The sequence below is a fragment of the Carcharhinus amblyrhynchos genome, chromosome 25 (assembly GCF_965287045.1).
Source record: "Carcharhinus amblyrhynchos chromosome 25, sCarAmb.v2.hapA, whole genome shotgun sequence".
Classification (NCBI taxonomy): Eukaryota; Metazoa; Chordata; class Chondrichthyes; order Carcharhiniformes; family Carcharhinidae; genus Carcharhinus; species Carcharhinus amblyrhynchos.
This window is the reverse complement of record NC_137348.1, coordinates 16,388,294-16,413,758: the sequence shown is the minus strand read 5'-3', so window position 1 is coordinate 16,413,758 and position 25,465 is coordinate 16,388,294. Positions and strand designations below refer to the sequence as shown.

The window sequence follows — 25,465 nt, the reverse complement described above, 5'->3', positions numbered from 1 at the left end:
TGCTAAGAGGCCAAAGGGTTCAGAACATCAGGCCGACAGAAACAAAATGTACAAACCTCAGCCAACAAAGTTCTTCCGTTCAACGAGATAAATACGCGGTAATAAATAATAAAGAAGTCGAATCATCTGCAAAAATAGTCCAAAACTTGGAGTCGAGGCCCGGGCCGGAGGTGCGAAAACTCGCACTGTAACATGGGTTGGGCAGAGGTTGTCGGTCTTGCGGAGTGCACAAGCGGGAACGGAACGGAGCAGACATGCACGATACATTTTGGGCAGGTTGCTATGGTTACAGATTGGTCAGTGGTTGTGGGGGGGGGGGGTGGTGGTTGGGCAGGGCAGTGGGTTAGGGTGGGGTTAGGGTGGGGTGGGGGGGTGGTTGGAGGAAGGATACGAAAAGGAAAAGGAAGCGACAGTCTCCCCGGTTTCTCACTTCAAGTCCAGGATGTCTTCGTCGAAGGAAGCGTTCAGATGGAAGGAGCCGCTGGTGGGCGGGCTCTCCTCTCTGGTGGCCGCCGTGTCTGGGTCCGAGCTGGTGGACAGGTGGCGCTGGGTTTCCACCTCCGTGTCGATGATCTCCGCTAGAATCCTGCCGGCAAGCAAAGAAAACGAGAGAGAGAAAATAAACAATGTTTGGGAGTTGAGTTGTTATGGCAGGGTCTCAAGGGGGTGGTCTGGGAATTCAAACAGTGGAAGAAGTCTCACAACACCAGGTTAAAGTCCAACAGGTTTATTTGGTAGCAGGAGCCACTAGCTTTCGGAATGCTGCCCCTTTATCAGGTAAGTGGGAGTCCCGTTCACAAACAGGGCATATAGAGGCACAAACTCAATTCACAGAATAATGATTGGAATGCGAATCTTTACAGCGAATCAAGTTTTAAAGGTACAGACAATGTGAGTGGGCAGGCACAGAAAGCTTACTAATAGCTCACCCCATATATCAGAGGTACCTTTGATAGCAAGCTCAATGTAACCGATCCAAACCCAAACAAACAAGCTTATTACAAATAACAATGGGGGGGGAGGGAGGATTTTAATCTAACTCGCTGAGTGAGAAACCCACTGATGGAGCATTGGTTTCACAGTCCGCCCCGCTAACTTTTTGTCTATTCTTTGTGGGTAATGGGTGTCACTGGTTGGCCATTTATTGCCCGTCCCTAGTTGCCCTTGTTCAAAGGGCTGTTGAGAGTCAACCACATTGCTGTGGCTCTGGAGTCTCAGGTAGGCCAGATCAGGTAAGGACAGCAGATTTTCCTTCCCTAAAGGACATTGGTGAACCAGATGGGTTTTTCCGACAACCGACAATGGTTTCACTATCCTCAGTAGATTCTTAATTCCAGATTGTTGTAAAATTGAATTCAAATTCCACCATTTGCCATGGTGGGATCTGAACCCAGGAACATTAGCTGAGTTTCTAGATTAACAATCCAGCGATAACAGCACTAGCCCATCACCTGACCACTTCAGTGGACATTAATGGAGGATGGGAGCCTTGTGCTCAATCCCAAGATAGATAACACTGTGACTGATATCTCTGCTGCTTGTGTGACCATAGGAGAATTGGTGAGTGCATTTCCCAATATCACACCCGTGGCTACAGTTCAACGACATTCGTTCAGCTGGCAAGCGCATTGAGATATCCCAAAGTCATGAAAAGGTGCTATATAAATCCAAATATAATTCTGCAGAGGCTGCAAGAGGACACACCTGGATGTTTAGGCGTGGAACTGGCAGAGCAGTTTGTGAGAGAGGTAAATAAAGCAAACAATATCCCAGACTTTATTGTTAGGGGCATGGAATGGCACAGTGGCCCAGTGGTTAGCACTGCTCGCTCATGGTGCCAGGGATCCAGGTTCAATTGCTGGCTTGGGTCACTGACTGTGTGGCATTTGCACATTCTCCTCCTGCCTGCGTGGGTTTCCTCTGGGTGCTCCGGTTTCTTCCCACAATCTAAAGATGTGCGGGTTAGGTGGATTGGCCGTGCTAAATTGCCCCTTAGTGTCAGGGGGATTAGCAGGGTAAATGCATGGGGTTACGGGGATAGGGCCTGGGTGAGATTGTGGTCATTGCAGACTCGGCCTCCTTCTTCACTGTAGGATCCTCTATGAATATAAAAGCAAGAAGTTATATTGAACTTGTCATTTGGGCCCATGTGGATTGTTACATCCAGTTCTGGGTGCCATTCTTTCAGAAATATGGGAGAGAATGAAGTGAAGAATCATGGAAATTGTTATAGGGAATGAGAAGCTTCAGTTACAGAGACAGATCAGAGAAACAGGTTCTGTAGAAGTGCCGTGTGGAGTTGAACCGCTAACTCTGGGTGGAATTTACAGGGCCTGTTCACTGAGGGCACAAATCCCACCAAATCTGCCGAGAGCTATAACAGGATTTGCACCGGCGAGATCTCAGGTTGAGGTTATTCCGCCACCACCACCCTCCTGCGCCCCTCCGTCCCCCCCGCCCCCTGCCCCCCGTCCCAGAAAGGGAGTGAGCCTGGTTTCCATCATTTTAAATCCATTATCATCTACCTACCGGCCTTGATGCCATAATGTCTGCCCACACCATGTTCACCCACCCAGCCCAGCGTGACATTACGCTGGGGCAAGTCACTGGCGTTCAAAGACAAGAACCAGTCATGATGACCATGCTGGGGGTACGGAAATAGGTATAGCGCTGAGCTGGTGAGGGACATGGCTGGGCAGTGCCCTGACACTGTCCGCTGGTGCCAACCTGACACTGCCAGGGGATCCCGATGTCCATGGAGGGGTGAGGTGGGGTGGATCCTGATGTCCGTGGGGGAGGAGAGAGGACTTTATTTTAACTTGGAGATCAGGACGCCTTCAGATTCCCTGTGCCGCTGGCGTGTTCAGGCCCCGCCCCTCCAGCTGGCTGTATGATCCCCGACAGCACTCTGAAATTGTAGCTGGATCGGGGGAGAAAAGGCATCAGTGAAGCTGGTGAATTTCTTTCCTCGCCTGATCCAGCACTCTGTGCACGACTGGGAAAATTCCAGCTTCTGCTTCTCTCCCCGCGGATGCTGCCAGACTGGCTGAGTTTTTCCAGCATTTTCTCTGCTTTTATTTTAAGGAAGTTGGGACTGTTATCCCTGAGGAAGTGAAGAAGATTAAGGTTCATTTATTAGTGTCACAAATAGGCTTACATTAACACTGCAATGAGGTTGCTGTGAAAATTCCCCAGTCGCCACTCTCCGGTGCCTGTTCGTGTACACTGAGGGAGAATTTAGTATGGCCAATGCACCTAACCAGCATGCCTTTAGACTGTGGGAGGTAACGGGAGCACATGGAGGAAACCCACACAGACACGGGGAGAATGTGCAAACTCCATACAGACCCAAGCCGGGAATCGAACCCAGGTCCCTGGCGCTGTGAAGACGCAGTGCTAACCACTGTGCCACCAGATCTGATGGAGGTGTGAAAATCATGAGGGGCCTGGAGGGAGCAGATGGGGAAGAAACTATTCCTATTGGTGGGAGGATTTAGAACAGAAGGGCACAGATTTAAGATAATTAACAAAAGAAGGCAAAAAAAAAGGTGACATGAGGGAAAGCGAGTTGTGGGGGTCTGGAGTGCACAGCCTGAGGAATGTGGCAGAGTCAGGTTCAATTGAGGGAACTGGGTTGTTTTCTGAAAAGTGGGAACGTGCAGAGCAACAGGGAAAAAGGTCGGGAAGTGGCACTGGGCAAGTTGCTTCTAATATGGAGATGCCGGCGTTGGACTGGGGTAAACACAGTAAGAAGTTTCACAACACCAGGTTAAAGTCCAACAGGTTTATTTGTAGCAAACGCCACAAGTTTTTGGAACTTTGTCAGGTGGGTGGGAACTCCCACCCATCTGGCGAAGGAACAGCCAGTTCTGAAAGCTAATGGCTTTTGCTATAAATAATCCTGTTGGACTTTAACCTGGTGTTGTGAAACTTCTTACCAAGTTGCTCCTACACAGAGCCTGCGCAGGCATGAGGGGCTGAATGGTCTCCTTCTGTGCTGTTACAATCCTGTGATTCTGGGTCTGTGGTGTTGTCTATTTGTTAATATTAGAGATCAAAGTTAGGATAGGCCTCGAGTGCTTTCATCCCTGATCAAGCAACCTTATACTCTTGTCTGCTTTACATGGAAGATAATTGGATTTGCAAAGCCATAGACAATTCACAGTTTGAGTTGATACCATGGTTGGCTGGATCTGAGCTCTCGCAGAATAGCGCGGAAATAAATATTCTGCCTGGAATTAAAGCACAGCTCTTCACCTTATCTTGTGACTACAGGAAAAACCCTTGCAGTCAATCCTCTCACACGGATATCACACTGGCAAAGCCTTCGTCGCTACGCAAATGCACCTGGGATAAGGTCGCCCTGAGAGGGAAGGTAAGTTTTTAACCTTACAGAAATCCTGATTGAGCAGCAGCGACGTGGTAATGACTGAAATAAATCGCCAAGCGCGATGCCGCCATTACCCACCATGATGGTGCCAGGCATGCCCCCTCTCATTATCCATCATTTGTTTCTGGGGGCAGCATTCTTCCTGTGTCTGTGGGGGGGGTTGCCTCCGGGTGCTCCGGTTTCCTCCCACACTCCAAAGATGTGCGGGTTAGGTTGATTTGGCCGTGCTAAATTGACCCTTGGTGTCAGGGAGATTAGCAGGGTAAATATGTGGGGTTTACGGGACTAGGGGCTAGGTGGGAGTGTGGTCGGTGCAGACTCGATGGGCCGAATGGCCTCCTGCTGCACTGTAGGGATTCTCTGAACGGCATTAAGAAAACAATATATTTTTGTTGGATGCTTGGGAATTGTAAAGGTCCAGATTTCACTGTACTGGTGAAGGCAAGGCTGTCAGTGCTCACTGTTACTACAGGTTAACTCAACAGCAAGCACCAGCATCTGCACATGTGCTGTTAAATGTGGAAATGTGGCAGTCACTGTCAGTGTTATTCTGCTTCCCAACAGACTGTGCAAATGCAGCCTTTGCCATGGAATCAGTACAAAAAGCATTCTAATGGAGGATACTTTGGGAAAGTATGAATCGTAGATCCCTACAGAATCTGCACTGACTCTCTCTGACAGTGTACCATGCCCAGCCCCTTCCCCCACTCTATCCCTGTAACCTCTTAGTGTGCCAAGACGTGTAAGTTAGGTAGGTAGGCTAACCCACCTAATCTACGCATCTTGGGACATTAAGGGGCAATTTAGCATGGCCAATCCACCTATGCTGCACATCTTTGAACTGTGGGAGGAAACCGGAGCACCCAAAGGAAACCCACGCAGACATGGGGAGAATGTGCAAACTCCACACAGATAGGGGCCCAAGGTTGGAATTGAACCCAGGCCCCTGGTACTGTGAGGCAGCAATGCTAACCACTTTGCACTAGTTTCAGATTAAAGATGGATAAAAATGTTCGAGCTTGTGTAATCAGAAATAATTGAGTTTTTAAAACAGCATAATAAGAAACTGACGCTGAATAACTCCTAAAGCTTTACAAGTGTGGAGTCTTATTCCTTCAAAATGCTTTTAAGTGGGCATGGAAAACACTGCCTTCCCCACTTTGCAGCGACGTGAGCATGTAGATAATAACAATTTCCAGTTATATAGCACCTTCACCATAGTAAGGTGCTCCAATATGTCCAAATCTGGCTGCTGCTTTCATTGTTGTAGGATGGAGTCATTGGTACATCATTCAGGGTCGCACATACATAGTACTAATGTATCTGTCCTATATTTTCTCATCATTGCCTCTCTTGTTTTCTGTTTTAATCATAACCTTTACTCCTTGCCCTCTTCTGTCCCCATTTCCATCCTCCGTTTCTGGTCTTTCTTTCTCGTCCATCTGTGTGCTCTTCACTTTCTTTCTTTCTTTGCCCCATCTTTTGCTCACTGTGCCTCTCTTCCTAACTGTAGCCCTTTTCTACTCTTTAACTTCTTTTTTCCCATCCCTACAGGTGCAGGCGTCAATCTTTTGGGTTTCCCTCCCATGAGAAAAGTGAAGAAAAGTCAGAGGTTACAATGAATGCTGATCGATCTGAAGAATCCATAGTACCAATGGATGTCATCTGACGGTTCAATGGGCCAGGCAGTATTAATAGCAGCTCTTTGAAGGATTAATGGATATTGCACAGCGGGTGGCAATGGTTAGCACAGCTGTCTCACAGTGCCAGGGACCTGGGTTCAATTCCCAGCTTGAGTCGCTGTCTGTCTGTGTAGAGTCTGCACATTCTCACCGTGTCTGCGTGAGCTTCCTCCCACTGTCCGAAAGATGTGCATTGGCCATGCTAAATTCTCTCCCAGTGCACTCGAGGTGGCAACTAGGGGATTTTCACATTGCAGCGTTAATGTAAACCTACTTGTGACGCCAATAAATAAACTTTAATCTTAAAGCAGTCTGTCAGAATGTATATTGGCACAAGACACAAAGTAATCTACAAAGTGAGGCTGGCAGGATGCCCCCTGGAATTAGACAATTTGCAATTAAATACCAAAAAGCCCATGTATTCCAGAATGGCACATTCACCAAGGCAGTGGATGCCACGAAAACCCATTCCACAAAACTGCTGGGCTTGGGTATAAAGTATCATTTGATTCTGTTGATTTTTTGGTGGGTCACCGTTACAGCTCCAGCTTTGGCTGCTTTATTCGAAAAGTCCAGCAAGCTGTCAATGATTCTGATGGCACTGCGGTGCGGAAAATCCCACCTCATCCTTATAAAACATCTCTTAGGGCGGACAGCTTGGCAGTTGGTTTAATATTGAAACTAAAAGAATCCAGAATAATGAATATGTGGAAGGTGGATCCAACAAAAGGTGGCAGAGAGAGGTCACGGAGGAGCTTCTGCAAGGAGTCGGCTGAGTCTGTGTAATAAGTCTGCAAAGGCTGAAGTCCCTTCACCAAAATTCCTTCATTTACAAACCCTAACAGCAGTACACAGAGTGCTCGCAGTCAGCAGTCTACCTCCGGGTGTGCCAGAGGAACCGACATTCCCGGTTAAATACAAGGCAAAGAATTCCTAATTGGCCCATCAATTGGGTCCTTAATCAAGGAGTTCACACTCCAATAAGCCAACCTCAATGGCCTGATTGAAGTCATTACGGACACCACGGCCGAATAGAGAATGGTGGAAGAACCCAGTGGCAAGGAAGCCCCAAACATTACATCCCAGTAGTGTTTTCATCCCTTCTTCCTCCTGTAACCAAATGTTGACCCCAGAACAACCCAGTACCTACAGTTAGAGAAGCTGATGTTCAGGAATCTTCTAGCCAACTAATGCCACTATCTGTTCCACACCCCCTCACCACCCCCCCACATCCCTTCCCCTCACCGCGCCCCACCCCCACCCCCCACCCCACCCCACCCCACGGTAAGCTTTCTCTTCAGGAAGATGTATAACATTGATGGGTGCTTTACCTGTCGCTGCTTGTTGATCTCACAGCGCCTTTCCTGACTTCCTCATCCACTCCTTTCCGGGCCCACTTTTTCTGCTTTGGAGCTGTGTCAGATTTGGTTGTCGTTGATTCAGTCGTCAAGCCTAAAGTGACAACATGGAAAACGTTCAAGGCAGAAGCAGGAGGCAACGATTGATTGAGAGCAGCGCGGCCAGTTTGATGAGAAATGATAATGCAGTCAAGGCTGCTGGACTAGATTAGAAATCAATAAAGTGCCTGTTAAGCACTGCGATCCAATGCGGCAATTTGCATAATACCAGATGAGAACTTCCCAATAAATAGACGGTGAAATGTTAGCGGCAATTTTGAAAATTTGGCAAACGTATCATGTAATTCAGGTGGAGAATCCTTTATTTGAAACCCTTGAGGCAGATAGTGCATTGGATTTCAGATCATTTTGTATTTTGGGAACCACATATAAACTTACAATAGTCTCGGCCTGTATAATCTATAGTCTAACGTCAATAAAATGGCAAGGAAAGTAAGATGTGCCACTGAATAATAAATACAGGGTACTTGAAAAAGTTTCTTTTTAGCATGTTCATCACAAAACTCACAAGGTAAACAGTGCAGGCAAACAACTAGATTTTCCATGCTCAAGGTTAAAAAATTGTGTTTTTCAGATGCGTTTGGTTTTGGATTTATGGATGTAAAGCATACTCAATCTTTCATAGAGTCCCTACAGTGCAGAAGAGACCATTAGGCCCATCGAGTCTACACCATCTCTCCAGCAAAATATCCTGCCATGCTCCCCCCACCCCAACATTCCGGCGCCTGTTTGGGTACACTGAGGGAGGATTTATAGTGATTAGCCCTGCTGCCTCATAGTGTCAGGGACCTGGATTCGGTTCCCAGCTTGGGTCAGTATCTGTGTGGAGTTTGCATATTCTCCCATGTCTGTGTGGGTTTCCTCCGGGTGCTCCAGTTTTCTCCCACAGTCTGAAAGACACACTGGTTAGGTGCATTGGCCTGAACAGGCGCTGAAGTGTGGCAATGAGGGAAATTCCACAGTAACTTCATTGCAATATTAATGTAAGCCTTACTTGTGACTAATAAATAAACTTTAGCAGCACATCTTTGGAGGATGGGAGTAAACAGGAGCACCCAGCAGACTCCCACACAGACACAGGGAGAACATGCAAACTCCACACAGGCAGTGACCCAAGGCTGGAATTGAACCCAGGTCCATGGCACTGTGAGGCAGCAGCACTAACCACTGTGCTGAGTGGTGTGTGCAGGAACAAGTAAACTCATGAGTGCTGTCAAGGGATCATTGGTGAAGAAGAAACATTCAAGTTCGTTCAATATTTTCTTCAGTTTTGGGTTTCAGCTTTTCATTCTGAAATAATATCTTGGAGCTTGACAGGATAATCTGCTTGTTCGAAAAGCACAGTGAAGCCCAGCTGAAACTCTCTTTTAGAAATGTATTATAATTCAGTTACTTAACTCAATTTGCATTGCTGACCATACAGCAAATAAGGAATTGTAAAGCACATTATTTGCTCTTTCTGATTTGTGCTTTGCTAAGACAATGTCTGATATCTAACAGTGTCCTTCCTTGAGAGATAAAGTTTAAATTGTAAGTTTGTTTATTGGTGCCACAAGTGGGCTTACATTAACACTGCAATGAAGTAACCGTGCACCAGTGGGCCAAACCTGGGGAGAGTACAGAGCGGGGAGGGTGGAGTGGGGGAAAAGGGACGCAAAGATAGAGAGAGGAAGAGAGACAGAGAAATCAAGGAACGACAGCAAGAAGAGAGAGAGAGAGGGAAAGGAAAAGGAGAGAAGAAATAGAGAAAATTGAGGACAGAAAGTGACTGAGAGGGAGAGAAAGAAGAAAGCAGAGGAAGGGAGGGAATAGGGGAGTCTGAGGAGTGAGAGGATGGCACAAATAGGAGAGAGCGATTGAGAAGAGAGAGTGAAGGACAGGGAGGGAGAAAATGGAGAGAGGAGATTGAGGAATGAGAGATTGAGCGAGGTGGAGAGAGAGGAAAAGGATGAAGGGATATAATGGAAAGAAATCAGGAAGCGAGAAGGGAAAGGAGAGAGAGGCAAAATAGATAGAGAGAGAGAGGGGGAGATTGAAGAGAGAAGGAAAGGGAGGGAGAAAATAGAGAGAAGGGATGGGGAAAAAGAGAGTGGCAGAGGGAGAATGCAAAGAAAAAGGGAGGAAGGGAGGAAATAAAGATAAGGAGATCGAGACAAGAGAAAGAGGGGGAGGGGAGGGGTGGAAATAGAGAGATGTCAAATGGACAGAGCAACTAAGAAAGGCAGGCAGGAAAAAGAGAGACGGATAGAGAGCGAGTGAGAGAGACAGAGAGGGAAAGAGAAAGATGGATAGAGAATGAGTGAGAGAGACAGACAGAGGGAAAGAGAGAGGAGATATAGAGCAAGTGAGAGAGACAGACAGAGGGAAAGAGAGAGTCAGATAGAGAGCGAGTGAGAGAGACAGACAGAGGGAAAGAGAGAGTCAGATAGAGAGTGAGTGAGAGAGACAGACAGAGGGAAGGAGAGATAGATAGATAGCAAGTGAGAGAGACAGGCAGAGGGAGAGAGTCAGATAGAGAGCGAGTGAGAGAGACAGACAGAGGGAAGAAGAGATAGATAGATAGCAAGTGAGAGAGACAGGCAGATGGAAAGAGAGAGAGAGACAGAGAGCAAGTGAGAGAGACACACAGAGGGAAAGTGAGAGGAGATATAGAGCAAGTGAGAGAAACAGACAGATGGAAAGAGAGGGAGAGATAGAGAGCGAGTGAGAGAGACAGACACAGGGAAAGAACGGATAGTTGGAGAGTGAGTGAGAGACAGAAACAGAGAGACAAAGGGAGGGAGAGAGAAAATAGGTATTTAAGGGGTAAACAACAATTGTACAATACCAACAGAATATTGGTTTTAATTGACCAGAGTTGTAGTGGGAGTTGACATGACCAGCCCCTCCATCTCCGGCTGAAACACCAGCACCCTTCATTACGGGCTTATTCACACACACAACATGCAAAGCACCCAGAAACCTCGTTTTCTGCCCCGCAGCGTTAGGGAATGGCACAATGACCTGAGTTGGAATCTCATTTTGAATATCACTGCTGCAAGTCAACAATTCCTCACTGAGTGGGCTCTTCCAAAACCTGGGGAAGGTGCCAGGCACCGATAAGGCAAGGTGGCAAACTCAGAATCAGGCAGCTAACTGAGTTACTGGGGGGGGGGGGGGGAGGGCAACAATTTGTCATTTAGGAATAAGCCTTACCCAGCAACTCTTTGCGTGTTCTGCACGCAATCTCTTTGATCTCCATGCGGGAAAGCGAAAGCGAATGGGCCACTGGCATTGCCGAAATTCCACTGGACGTAGGGGTGGTAATAACCTTGGCAACCAGAGGTGACTTCAAAGGCCGCTCAATGCTCCTTCCAACCAGGTTACTGAGAGGAATCTTATATATGTGTTTCCACTGAATTTCACCTTAAAAATACAACACAGCAAGATTGTTAGCAACCATCCATCACAACGTCTTACACAGGCTGCTTAATGTTGGCAATGAGATATAAAGTGAAAATGATCATTAATTATAGTAGGCAATCATATTCTTCTGTAGCATCATCTCTACAATAAATCCTGGTGACTTTGTTGCAGCAGTTGATAGAACTGTCATAACCAATTCACAGTCAGAAAGACGTGCTGGTTAGATGCATTGGCCATGCCAAATTCTCCCTCAGTGTACCCGAACAGGTGCTGGAGTGTGGTGACTGGGGGTATTTTCACAGTAACCTCATTGCAGTATTAATGTAAAGTCTATGTGAGACATTAATAAATAAACTTTAAATTTTAAAACTTTAAATAAGTTTTTTATTGGCATGGTGTCAATGTTAGAATGACTTTAGTGACGAAGTGTTAAATTTAAAGTGAACATATGTTTAAAAAAAAGACTATCAACTTAATGAAAAAGTGGAAATGATGCATGATGTGATTGGAATGATGATGGAAGCAGATCCAATATTAATATTCAAAAGGGAATTGGATAGACACTGAAACAGGAAAGATTTGCAGGATTCTATGCAAACAGCAGGGGAGTGGAACTCATTTGCGACTCACTTCAGAGAACTATTTTAAAGAAAAATCTTATTCCTATCTCCGAGTTACAAAGCCAATGTACAAAATGGACTGAACAAGTCTGTAATCCATCTCCTCATTTTCGCCAAAACCCAATTCAAATTCAAATTGAATCCAATTCATTGCCCCCACAATAAAGACATACTCGAGCCAAGTGTGGGTTTGGTCCTACGCTTGATCTCAGCCAAAAGCTCAAGAACTATCGGCAAGATGGACTGATTAGCTTCCTTCTTATTCTATGATAATGGGAGTCACTCTTGATGCAACGTGATATACTGCACTGTGGATATCACTAAAACATTCACAATCTGGACTGTCTTTTAGTGCCTGGATGTACATTTGACATTTTTTAAGTTTATTAATTAATGTCACAAGTAGGCTTACATTAACACTGCAATGAAATTATTGTGAAAATCCCCTAGTTGCCACACTCTGGCGCCTGTTTAGGTACACTGAGGGAGAATTTAGCATGGCCAATGCACTTAACCAGCACATCTTTCAGACTGTGGCAGGAAACCGGAGCATCAGGAGGAAACCTACGCAGACGCGGGGAGAATGTGCAGACTCCACACAGACAGTGACCCAAGCCAGGAATCGAATTCAGGTCCCTGGTGCTGTGAGGCCGCAGTGCTAACCACTGTGCCACCGTGCAGCATCAGTATGCCATCAGTAAATTTTTGGCACTTACTAATAATGAAAAAAAACTAACTGTAGAAGTCATTTGGCCTTGTGGTTCTGAATCAAACAGACTCTAAGCATAGCAATCCTATCAATCCTCTTAAGGTTAAAATCAATAACATTCAGGAAGTTAGGTTGAAAGCAGCAAGTCCTGAATGAGTGAGTTAGCAACGTTCCTCAGTAACATTGCAATTTCAGATGATGTAACTGTTAATGACACAGTGATCGTCAATATTCATGAAAAGGAAGGTTCGCCCACTTAGAACAGGTGTCACCTTCCCTGCTGCCAACTGCAAAGAAATCATTGTCATTTTGGTGAGGGCACACCAGAAGGTGGCGTGATGGAGACATCACATTATTTCCACATAGACAGGAGATGTGTGTAAGCGTCCACAAACTGCATTACTAATGTCTGTTTTGGTTAATACACTGAGCTTGAATATTTCACAGCATTTCATTGCACTGACGCATATTGATACTCATCTTCAACAATACTCATAATTACAAACAGACACTAAGGGCTCGATTTTACTCTCAGGTTGCGCCTGTTTTCAGGCACGAAAACTTGGTAAAGTCAGACATGAGGAGAGTAACACGATCCGCGCCCATCTCTGTGCTGGTTCCTTTACCAAAACCCAGAAATAATCGCAATCAGGACCATGCCTGAAATGGGTGTGACGGCATCATTTAAATGCAATTGCATGCACTTAAAATTGACTTAATGGGCTGCTGCCACTCTGCCTGTGATCAGTGAGGGGGATGGGGGGGGGTCCGCTGCCACTCTGCCTGTGATCAGTGAGGGGGAAGGGGGGGAGGGTCCGCTGCCACTCTGCCTGTGATCAGTGAGGGGGAAGGGGGGGGTCCGCTGCCACTCTGCCTGTGATCAGTGAGGGGGAAGTGGGGGGTCCGCTGCCACTCTGCCTGTGATCAGTGAGGGGGAAGGGGGGGAGGGTCCGCTGCCACTCTGCCTGTGATCAGTGAGGGGGAAGGGGGGGGGGGGCCGCTGCCACTCTGCCTGTGATCAGTGAGGGGGAAGGGGGGGGTCCACTGCCACTCTGCCTGTGATCAGTGAGGGGGAAAGCGGGGGGGTCCGCTGCCACTCTGCCTGTGATCAGTGAGGGGGAAGGGGGGGGGTCCGCTGCCACTCTGCCTGTGATCAGTGAGGGGGACGGGGGGGGCCGCTGCCACTCTGCCTGTGATCAGTGAGGGGGAAGGGGGGGGGCCGCTGCCACTCTGCCTGTGATCAGTGAGGGGGAAGGGGGGGGGCCGCTGCCACTCTGCCTGTGATCAGTGAGGGGGAAGGGGGGGGTCCGCTGCTACTCTGCCTGAGATCAGTGAGGGGGGGGATGGGGGCGAGGGGCCTGCGATTGGTTTTGGTGGCGGTAATGTTGTGGGGATGGGGCAATGTCTGTGGGGCCGGGGGGGGGGGGGGGGGGGGGTGGGGGGGAGGCAGTATCTGGCCTGGGAGGGATGTGGCAGGGGAGCAGCATTCTCTCTTTTTTCTGCACGTGCGCAGTTGGAGGCTCTGATCGGAGCTGCAGGGATTGGAGTGCGTTAAGCCCCGCCCACAGGCTTCTGCAGCGTGATTCCAAATCTCTGATACTTTTCCAGGCAGAGTGCGTATGGAGGTGCCTGAGAACGGGTCTAAATGTCAGATCTGAAACACTCCCGGTTTCAAATCTGCCCAGCACTTTGAATCAAGATGTGGCTCTAAGTGTTTAACTCACTGCCACTTCTCTTCCAGGAATGCCTACCCTGAAGAAGTACTGCTCTTCTCTCTGACCATCTGTCTCTCCACAACCCCCTCCGCCCACGCCCCATCCCAATCCACCTTCATTCCATTTCTCCCTTCGTGTTGGACAAGGTATTTACCAAGACTCACTTCCACAGCAATACTTCCTTTCTCAGTTACTCTCTTTTCTGTGATGTGGAGATGCCGGTGTTGGACTGGGGTGGGCTCAGTAAGAAGTCTCACAACACCAGGTTAAAGTCCAACAGGTTTATTTGGAATAACGAGCTCTGAGGGGCACTCACCTGATGAAGGGGCAGCACTCTGAAAGTTCGTGATTCCAAATAAACCTGTTGGACTTTAACTTGGTGTTGTGAGACTCCTTACTGTGTCTTCTCTCTGAACTGCCATTAATTCCTCTTCAACTTTCCCCTTGCTTTTGTGGCTATGACTCATCTTTCATTCCCTCACCCCACAGTATAAATATCTCTGCCTTTTAGCTTTGACAAAGGGTCATCCAGACTTGAAACGTCAGCTCTTTTCTCTCCTTACAGATGCTGGCAGTCCTGCTGAGATTTTCCAGCATTTTCTCTTTTGGTTTCAGATTCCATCAACCGCAGTAATTTGCTTTTTTACACAGGATTTAATTTTGGTAACGCCTTATTTAAACTCTTATTGTCACTGGAGTCATGAGGCAGAGTTATTCCCTGAATCGGGGAAGATGCCCTTCTAACATTATGTGGGATTGGGCTGTAATCCCTCACCAGAAGCAGCATCTATGAGGGTAAATTCAGAGGGCAGCTCCCCAATGGACTGTGGTTTAACAGGGGTATGGGTACAGCAGGCACGCTGAACTCCATGGCTCACACACTCATTGACTGAGACTCTGCATGAGGAGTGAAGCCCTCAACATTTCTCCAAACGTGCCTCAGCTAGCACGGTGACACAGTTGTTAGCATTGCTGCCTCGCAGCTCCAGAGTCACGGGCTCAATTCCGGCCTTGGGTGTCAGTCTGTTTGGAGTTTGTAAGTTTCCACCTCCCCCACCCCACCCCATGTCTGCATGGGTGTGCTCCGGTTTCCTCCCACAGCCCAAATTAGGTGGATTGGCCATGCTAAGTTGTCCCTTAGTGTCTAGTGATGTTTAAAGTTTATTTCTTTATTAAGGTCACGTGTAGGCTTTACATTAACACTGCAATGAAGTTACTGTGAAAATCCCCAAGTCGCCACACTCCAACACCTGTTTGGATGCAATGAGAAATATTATCATGGCCAATGCACCTAACCAGCATATATTTCAGACTGTGGAAGGAATCCGGAGCACCCGGAGGAAACACACGCAGACACAGGGAGAATGTGCAGACTCCATACAGTCAGTGTCTTAAGCTGGGAATCAAACCTGAGTCCCTGGCACTGTGAGGCAGCAGTGCTAATCATTGTGCCACCATGTAGGTTAGGTGGATTAGCCATGGTCAGTGGGTGGAGTTATGGGTATAGGGTGAGAAGGTGGTTCTGGGTAAGATATCAGAGAGTTGGTGCAGATTCGATGGACCGAATAACCTCCTTCTGCACTGTAAGATTCTATGACTGCCCATGAACAGAGATTTCTAACCCGGCAACCATAAAGCCACAAATTACATTTAATCTGTTGATGTTTCCGTTGACCCGTGATGATTCCAAGGCAGGTGAGGTGGCAGAGTTCCAGTTAGTATTTTACCTAGACCCTCTCTCCCACCCTATCCACGTAATCCTACACATTTGCCATGGTTAATCCATCTAAGCTACACACCTTGGGACATTAAGGGGCAACTTAGCATGGCTAAGTGACTCACCTAATGAAGGGGCAGCACTCCAAAAGCTCATGATTCCAAATAAACCTACTGGATTTTAACCTGGTGTTGTGAGACTTCTTACTGTGCTTACCCCAGTCCAACACTGGCATCTCCACATCAAAACTCCACACAGACAGTGACCCGTGGCTGGAATTGAACCCGGGTCCCTGGCGCTGTGAGGCAGCAGCGCAAACCATTGTGCCAGCGTGCTGCCCCGTCATGATTTAAATGCGTGGGGGGAGTAAGTTTGAGGAGGCGAATGACCTACTTCCACCCTTCTGTTGCTTTATTTTATCTGCAGAATTCTGTACTTCCATAACTTGCTGTGAATGCCCACTGGATAATAGTTTACCTGTCAGCCGCTTGATATAAGAGTCTGCAGCTTTTTTGCTAATGTTGCTTCAGAGTCTACGCCGGGGCTGTGAGGCTCTCAGGAGCCAGTCAGCAAGTCTGCAGCATTTGTCACTGGGATTACTGAGGTCATCAAACTAATCTAGGATTCCATCGTAAATGTTCAAAGCAATAGCCGCACAGATGAATCTCCGGGACACTGCTGAGATAGAGCCTGAGCGAAGCAAATGTTGCATGTCCATAGATTCAAATGCCATGTTAAAATGTCAAGAAAATTGATTTTTGGATTTACAGTATTGTGAGCTACCAGTGCTCTGTGATGTAGGCAAAACCTGGTCACTAGCAGAGTTACCAGGGGAGGCGATAGCCCAGTGCTATTATTGCCAGACTATTTATCCAGAAACTCAGGACTGGGGACCCAGGTTCGAATTCTGCCATGGCAGATGGTGGAATTTGAATTCAATTAAAAAAATCTAGAATTTAGAATCGACTGATGACCATTGTCGATTGTGGGGAAAGACCCATCTGGTTCACTGATGTTCTTCAGGGAAGGAAATCTCCCATCCTTACCTGGTCTGGCCTACATGTGCCTCCAGGGCCACAGCAACGTGGCTGACTCTCAGCTGCCCTCAGGCAACTTGGGATGGGCAATAAATGCTGGGCCCAGCCAGCGACACCCATGTCCCGAGACTGAATTTAAAAATACATTGACAGATAACAAGCGATCACCTCAGCGGTTTAAAACGAGCTCCCTTTTTGTTTGTGCTTTTCATTTTTTGATGAACTGTTGGTGAATGTGGAAGAATGGAAATATTTTCTGTTTTGAATACTTAAATAGTCCTGATTATTCTCAGGCCAAGAATAATGCAGCTTGGTACAGGGTTCTCTGGTCCAACAATGGCCCAAAAATCCTCAGGCCTTGATCCTCGGAATTAGGCCAGAATAGTGCCTGCCAGTGTTAACCCCAATGGAATACGTTGGGTTCACCAGCTTCTTCCTAGAGGCTGATCTGCTCCACCTTTCTGGAATACTGAGCTCCTACATGTGTAGATCCCAGAGAAATTTGGGAAGCAGAGAGTCCCATTGCAGGAAATTGCTACCACTTTGCGCTCTTTGTAAATGGTGGGCAGACATTCACCCCTTTACAAGGCTGACCAGTGGTTGGGGGCAAGGGGAGGCTCACCACATGGGGAGTGCAGCAATTAAACCCTTTCCTGTGTTAGCGTCTGGGCTGTCAGGGGTGCAGGAATGTGGAGGGGAGTGGGGGGGGGGGGGTCGGGGGGGGGGGGGGATCACAGTGCCTGACCAAAGATTCATCATCAAGAAGGTGCGGCCCACTGAGTGCCCTGCCCCTTTCTGCCCACCCACTCACCATAAAGCCCCTTCCTGCCACTACTCACCTACGCCTGGCTCCCTCCTCAATCTGAGACCGAAGGTGGCCATGGCACAGGTAGAATCCACCAACCTTCCCACTGAGATGCTGGTCTCTCTGATTGGCCAGCAGCTCTTGGTGGGTGAGACTTCTACCCAGGGGTCCTTGAATCCAAGGTTGGGGGTGGGGGACAGGCCTGCCAAGGGCCCGGGTCCTTTCCAATAGAGGCAGTAAGGGGTGGAGGGGAGGAGGTTTGGCCTCGCCAGCTCTCTAGCCACCTGCTCATGCCGTTTTGGTGGGCACTTCAATTTAGTGGTGCTTGCACCCACCTTAAGCAGTTTAAAATAGCCTATTTATTAGTGTCACAAACAGGCTTACATCAACATTGCAATAAAGATTCTGTGAAAACCCCCTAGTCGCCACACTCCAACCCTGGTCACTTGGACAAGATTCCGCTGCCCTTTGTGATAAACACTTACTGCCCTCAGGTCAACCAGGGATGGGCAACTGTCTCGGTAGTGACATCAACATGGTGAGCGGCACAGTGGCACAATTGTTAACACTGATGTCTCACAGCGCCAGGGACCCAGGTTCGATTCCAGGCTTGGGCCACTGTCTTTGCGGAGTTGCATGTTCTCTGTGTGTCTGCGTGCATTTCCTCTGGGTGCTCCGATTTCTTTCCACAGTCCAAAAGATGTGCTGAGTGGTGCCAGAGTGTGGTGGTTAGGGGATTTTCATAGCAAGTTCATTGTGGTGTTAAGGTAAGCCTATTGTGACACTAAGAAATAAACTTACCTCACATAGTCTAAGAACGGTCATCATTCTAGCAACTGGTGTAATTTGTATGGTGAATATAACTGTGTATTTTTACACTTTTGGATTATAGAACATAGAACACACAGTACAGGTCCTTTGGCCCTAGATGTTGTGCCGAGCTATGTCCGAACCCAAGATCAAGCTATCCCACTCCCTATAATTCTGGTGTGCTCCATGTGCCTATCCAATAACCGCTTGAAAGTTCCTAAAGTGTCAACTCCACTATCACAGCAGGCAGTGCATTCCACACCCTAACCACTTTCTGAATAAAGAATCTGCCTTGGACATCCCTCCTATATTTTCCACCATGAACTTTAAAGTTATGCCCCCTAGAAACTGTTACATCCACCCGAGGAAATAGTCTCTGAACGTCCACTCTATCTATCCCTATAATATCCTATAAGTAACTTCTTTGCAGTGTTGGTGTGAGCTTACTTATTGGGAGATACTCACTGCCTTGCAATTGTGTGGTACAAATGTTACTTGCTGATTATGAGCTCAAGCTTGAACGCTGCCCTGGGCCTTGGTGCACGTGGGTCTGGATTACTTGGTGAGCTGAGGAATTGTCAACATAACTGAACACTGCAGAATCATCAGTGAGTGAAGCAGCTGAAAATGGTTGGGCTTCGCACACTACCCAATGGAGCTCCTGCAGTGATGTCCTGGGGTTGAGATGATCACCTGCTCTTGTACTCACAAAGATTTGTTGCTGTCACATTTTTGTTTGGGATTAGCTTAGGGGTTTAAAAACAAAAGGGCGGCATGGACAAGTTGGGCTAAAGGGCCTGTTTCCATGCTGTAAACCTCTATGACTCTATATGATGACAAATTTCCTTCCATCTACAAGGTGGGAATGGGATGGTAGGCACAAGGAAAGTGGCAGCGAGGCACTGACCATCTGCTCGTGCCGTTTTGGTGGGCACCTTGAATTTAGTGGCGCTTGCATTTGCCTTAAGCAGTTTAAAGTTTATTTATTACTGTCACAAGTAGGCTTACATTAACACTGCAATGAAGTTACTGTGAAAATTCCCTAGTTGCCTCACTCCGGCATCTGTCCGGGTACACTGAGGGAGAATTCAGCATAGCCAATGCATCTAACTAGCATCTCTTTTGAACTGTGGAAGGAAACTGTAGCACCAGGAGGAAATCCATGCAGATACAGGGAGAATGTGCAGACTCCGTACAGAGAATGACCCAAGCCAGGAATTGAACCCGGGTTCCTGGCGCTATGAGGCAGCAGTGCTGACCACTGTGCCAGCGTGCCAAAACAGGCAGGAAGCCTTCACATATAGGGGTCCTGCACGAATCAGAGTCCTGAGACGACTGGAGTCTTCAGAAGATTGGGTCCCACGATGTCCACCCCGTGGAATAGTGCTAAACAGAATCGCTGCATGGATACATTATCCCAAATCCAACTGCCTGGAAACCGGACACCTTTCCCTTGGGAGAGAGATCTAGGCACCATTCCTGGGACAGTGATTCAAGTGTTCATCTCTTCAATCCCTGCACAGATATGGGCGGTAAATCCTCCATCCTCGTTCACAGCTGGGATTCTCCGGTGCTGCTGAGAGTGAATGGAGTTTTGGCTGGGAGGCCAAATTCTCTGTCCTTACTGGCAACGGCTCCTGCCATGGATGAGAAATAGAATCATAGAATCCCTGCAGTGTAGAAGAACACAGTAAGAAGTCTCACAACATCAGGTTAAAATAGAACAAGTTTAACTTGTTGGACTTTAACCTGGCGTTGTGAGACTTCTTACTGTGTTTACCCCAGTCCAACGCCAGCATCTCCACATCGTGTAGAAGAATGCCATTCGGCCTATTGAGCCTGCACTGAAACTATCCCACTCAGTCCCTATCCCTGTGACCCCATGTATTTACCCTGCTAGTCCTCCTGACGCTAAGAGGCAATTTAGGATGGCCAATGAACCTAACCTGCACATCTTTGGACTAGGGGAGGAAACTGGAGCACCCGGAGGAAACCCACACAGACATGGGGAGAATGTGCAAACTCCACATAGACAGTGACCCTAGGCCGGGTGAATCTGGGTCCTTAGTGCTGTGAGGCAGCAGTGCTGACCACTGTGCCACCCTAACCTTGGCCCTCATGCTGCCAAAGCATAAATCCCGCCATACTTCCAAAAACAATGGCTTCAATAGGCTACCATGTCCATAATAATTTGGTATAAATGGAGCAAAAGCAAGTTTTCAAAATGACTTTTGTGGGGTCAGGAGGTGCATTCATGTTTTTTCTGCCCTCCCGTGCCCCCGCCATAAGTAATCAAAACACTGACGCCCCCAACCCCCCACCCCTGCTCCTCACCTCACCCGGACCAGCTGGAATCTGCTCAATGGAAGATGGCACACATAAACATGTCCCATGAGTCATTTTGTGTGATGAAAGAGGTTGGTTCGCTGATGAACATAACTCTTAGTGAAGAGTTGTCTCGCTGCTGGATAATATACAGGATAATAGGTGACTGGCAGGGAGTTAAAAGACATTAATTTAATCACAAAGTAGATGTTAACATAATAAATTACGTCAAGAAAGCTCAAACCGTTTAACATCAGGAGAACTCAAGAGACTGAATTTCTGCCTTCAATTCGTCATTTAGTTTTTTTTATAACATGTGATCACAATGTTTCGCACATATTGTGAAATTTAAATCTAGTATTTCCATGGCCTAAAGTCACAGGTCGATGTGTTGCTCACCAATCTATTTCTCCATTGATGACTGGAGCTGAAACTGCTTACAGATAATTCTCTAATAAAGACTAAGGTGGAAATAGGAATCAGGTGATTGTTACAGCGGGTGACCTTTTGCTGAGAGGTTACAGGAAAAGACCAGACATTCTTGTCATTTTACAACTATATTGCATGCAATTCTGGTCACCACACTACTAGAGTCATAGAGGTTTACAGCATGGTATCAGGCCCTTCGGCCCAACCTGTCCATGCCGCCCTTTTTTTTTAAACCCCTAAGCTAATCCCAATTGACCACATTTGGCCCATATCCCTCTATATCCATCTTACCCATGTAACTATCTACATGCTTTTTAAAATATAAAATTGTACCTGCCTCTACTACTACCTCTGACAGTTTGTTCCAGATACCACCCTCTTGTTCCTCTGGCTACTTTTGTGTCTCTCCCTTCTCACCTTAAACCTATGCCCTCTAGTTTTAGATTCCTTTACCTTTGGGAAAAGATATTGACTATCTACCTTGTCTATGCCCCTCATTATTTTATATACGTCTATAAGGTCACCTCTCAGCCTCCTACGCTCCAGAGAAAAAAGTCCAAGTCTATTCAGCCTCTCCTTATAACTCAATCCATCAGAGGGATGTGGAAGCTTTGGAGAGCATGCAAAGAAGGTTCACCAGGATGTTGCCTGGTCTTGAGGGTGTTGGTAATGAGGAGAGGTTGAATAAACTGGGATTGTTTTCACTGGAAAGACAGAGGCTGAAGGGAGACCTGATAAAGATCTACAAAATTATGAGAGGCACAAATAGGGTGCATAGACAGAGGCTTTTTCCCAGGGTGGAACAGTCAATTACAATGGGGCACAGGTTCAAGGTGAGAGGGGGAAAGTTTAAGGGAGATAAGCGGGGCATGTTTTTCACGGAGAGTGGTGGATGGCTGAAATGCACTGCCAGAGGAGGTGGTGGAAGCAGCACGTTAGCAACATTTAAGAGGCATCTGGGTGGGTACACGAATAGGGTGGGAACAGAGGGATACGGACCAAGTGAGGGCAGAAGTTTTTTTTTAGTTTAGCTATGATTGGCATGGGCTTGGAAAAATAAAGTTTACTTATTAGTCACAAGTAAGGCTTACATTTATACTGCAATGAAGTTACTGTGAAATTCCCCTAGTTGCCATAGTCCGGTATCTGTTCAGGTCAATGACCTAACCAGCACACCTTTCAGAATGTGGGAGAAAACCGGTGCAAACTCCACACAGACAGTAACCTAAGCTGGGAATTGAACTCGGGTCCCTGGCGCTGTGAAGCAGCAACGCTAAGCACTGTGCTATCGTGCCGCCCCAGGGGGGTGCTGAAGGGCATGTTCCTGTGCTGTACTTTTCCTTGTTCTTTGATCCCCTCCTTGCTCTAACACTAACTTACATTGACATTAAAACATTCCACTAACTGGAAGGTGTAAAGTGCTTTCCATAATCCAGAATCTGATAAAAATAGGCAACGAGACAACAAGAGATATTAGGTTGGATGACCAAAAAGACTGGGTTAAATGAGGTTTTATGGGTAGTCTGAAAGAAGGAGAGAGAAACAGAGAGGTCAGACAGTTTAGGGATGGAATTCCAGAGCTCAGGATCGATACGGGTGGCAATGATGGGGTGGGGAGAGTGGGACTTGCACAAGAGGCCAGAGTGGGAAGAATGCAGATTTTCTGGAATACTGTATGGCTGGGGGATGTCCCAGGGACCGAGCAAGAAAATAGAGGGATTTGGACACAAGAATGAGAATTTTAGCTTTGAGGCATTGTTGAGCCAAAAGCTAATTTTGGATGTTACACATAGAGATGGTAACAATATCAGCATGGACCGCAGAACTGAAAAGAGTGGCCAGGAAACTGGTGCTGCTTCCAAATCTTCAAACCAATTTCTTCAATCGATGCAGCAGCAAGCAAATCTTTCGCGTCACGGCAGAGATTTCACAGGAGTTACTCTGTAACGTCAGTGATGGCATTGTCCAAATCAGAGTCACAGGTCCCCAATCCAGCCAGGTACTTCCAACCAATCTCCCAGGAGGCACAGAAACACCTTCTTAATCATCCTGCCAGATAAAGCAGACTTTCTGAAGGGGCGATACAGTGCTGAAGGTGCTGAGTTACAGCTGAGAGGTTGACTTGTGCATGAGTCGCAAAAACCCAGCCTGCAGGTGCAGCAGGTGGTCAGGAAGGCGAATGGGATGCTGGCCTTCATAGCGAGCGGGATTGAATATAAAAGTAGGGAGGTCTTGCTGCGGCTGTACAGGGCATTGGTGAGGCCGCAGCTGGAGTACTGTGTGCAGTTTTGGTCGCCGTACTTACGCAAGGCTATTTTGGCCTTAGAGGGAGTGCAGAGGAGGTTTACTAGGCTGATACCGGAGTTGAGGGGGTTGAGCTATGAGGAGAGGCTGAATAAACTAGGCTTGTACTCGTTAGAGTTTAGAAGAATGAGGGGAGACCTCACTGAGACGTATAAGATGATAAATGGGATGGATAGGATAGAGGTGGAGAGACTCTTCCCGCTCAGAAAGGACAGTAGGACTAGGGGCACAGCCTCAAGATAAAAGGGGGGCAGTTTAGAACGGAGTTGAGGAGGAACTTCTTCACTCAAAGGGTGGTGAATCTCTGGAATTCTCTGCCCGTTGAGGTGGTGGAGGCTGCCTCGCTAAATATTTTTAAGACGCGGGTTGATGGGTTTTTGATAAGTGAGGGGATTAAGGGTTATGGGGAGAGGGCGGGAATGTGGAACTGAGATACGACAGATCAGCCATGATCTTACTGAATGGCGGGGCAGGCTCGAAGGGCTGGATGGCCTACTCCTGCTCCTATTTCTTATGTTCTTAAGGCTGCTGCAGTTAATGGCACTATTTAAAGACGGAATTCTCCTAGTATCACAGAATCCCTACAGTGCAGAAGGAGGCCATTTGGCCCATCAAGTCTGCACCAATTCTCCGATACAGTTTCTTATCCAGGCCCACGATCCTGCCCTATCCCATGGCTAATACACCTCACCTACACATCTTGGGACACAAAGGAGCAATTTAGCATGGTCAATCCACCTATCCTGCACATCTTTGGAGTGTGGGAGGAAAGTGGAGCACCTATAGGAAACCCACTCAGAAGAACATGCAAACTCCACACAGACAAACATCCAAGGCTGGAATTGCACCCGGGTTCTTGGTGCTGTGAGGCAGCAGTGCTAACCACTGTTATCTTGGGGGAAATCTGCTGTTGTGCCAGATGACCATAGGTTGCTCTCCCCTTTCAGGGGGAGTGCTGACTGGTGGTAATTTAACCTGAGGGTCACCACACCTCAGGTAAGAGGCAAGGTTGAGAAATTAGTAATGAATAACCTCAGCCGGTACAGGAATTAAACCTGCACTGCTGGCGTTGTTCTGCACCACTAATCAGTTCTCCAAGCAACTGAGCTAAAGTGACCTCTACCCTGTCACAAACACCCTTAGAATAGGTGACAGAAAATGCCAGTCACAGACTGGAAACATTTCTCTCTCTGTACACATGTGCTACCAGACCTGCTGAGGTTGAAACTTATTTCACAGGTTGGAGTTTAGCACTAAAGGCCCTCCTGTCCCCACAAAAACCATTTTGAAAACTTACTGTGACACACTGTTCTGAGCACAGATGCAGGGGAGATTGCAAGGAAGAACTTATCATTTACACAGCGGATGATAATTTTCAGCATTTTCCATTTTTATTTCAGATATTCCAGGGTCTGCACTGTTTCATTTCTGCACCAAAGTAGAGTAACTTGCCATTCATCGCATTTGTTTCCACGCGGTTTCTAGTTGTGCATAAGTTGACAGTTGTGTCTGTCCACAGAGCAACTGTTCCAATGTAATTCGTCGGCTGTGACATGTTTAGGTCTCTCCCACAGAGCGAGCGCTTCCTGCCTCAAGGGAATGGGATTGTTGGGGGCAATTGAAACAAAAACAGAAACGCAAAAGATTGCAGACGCTGGAAATCTGAAGTAAAAACGGAAAATGCCAGAAACACTCGGCAGGTTGGGCAGTATCTGCAAAGAGAGAAACAACAGTTCACACTTCGGTCCAGTTTTTCTCCCCAGATGCTGCCTGATTCCCCGAATGTTGAAATGAGACCTTCTCTCAGGATCAAATAGCAAACTCCCTTGGCCCTGGGTGAGTGTTAGTCAGTGATCACATCTACCCATTACAAGATGTATAGGGTGTTGATGAGACTGCATCTGGAGTTTTATGTCCAGTTGCCACCAGTGCATCACCTTATTTGAGGAAGGATGTGGTGGTATTGGAGGCAGTTCAGGGGAGGTTTACCAAGTTGATTCTGAGGATGAAGGGGTTGATGTATGAGGAGAGCTTAGACAGTTTGGACTTGACCTCGCTGGAGTTTAGAAGACTGAGAGAGGATCTGACCAAGGTATATA

General features: G+C 47.3%; 1 protein-coding gene across 6 annotated transcripts in view; it reads right to left on the bottom strand.

Annotated features, from left to right (window-relative positions):
* Positions 1–375: 375 nt before the first annotated feature.
* garnl3 (GTPase activating Rap/RanGAP domain like 3) overlaps positions 376–25,465 on the bottom strand; it is a 408,597-nt gene continuing 383,507 nt past the window's right edge. For 5 of the 6 annotated variants that reach the window (XM_080211832.1, XM_080211831.1, XM_080211834.1 and 2 more), the window contains 3 exons: positions 10,686–10,895; positions 7,404–7,524; positions 376–586 (listed from right to left, as the gene is read on the bottom strand). In XM_080211832.1, coding sequence (XP_080067958.1) covers positions 427–586; positions 7,404–7,524; positions 10,686–10,895 — 491 coding nt within the window. In that variant the 3' untranslated portion in view covers positions 376–426. Of the gene's footprint in view, positions 587–7,399; positions 7,525–10,685; positions 10,896–25,465 lie in introns of those variants that run through there. The other variant, XM_080211836.1, reaches the window with a different exon arrangement.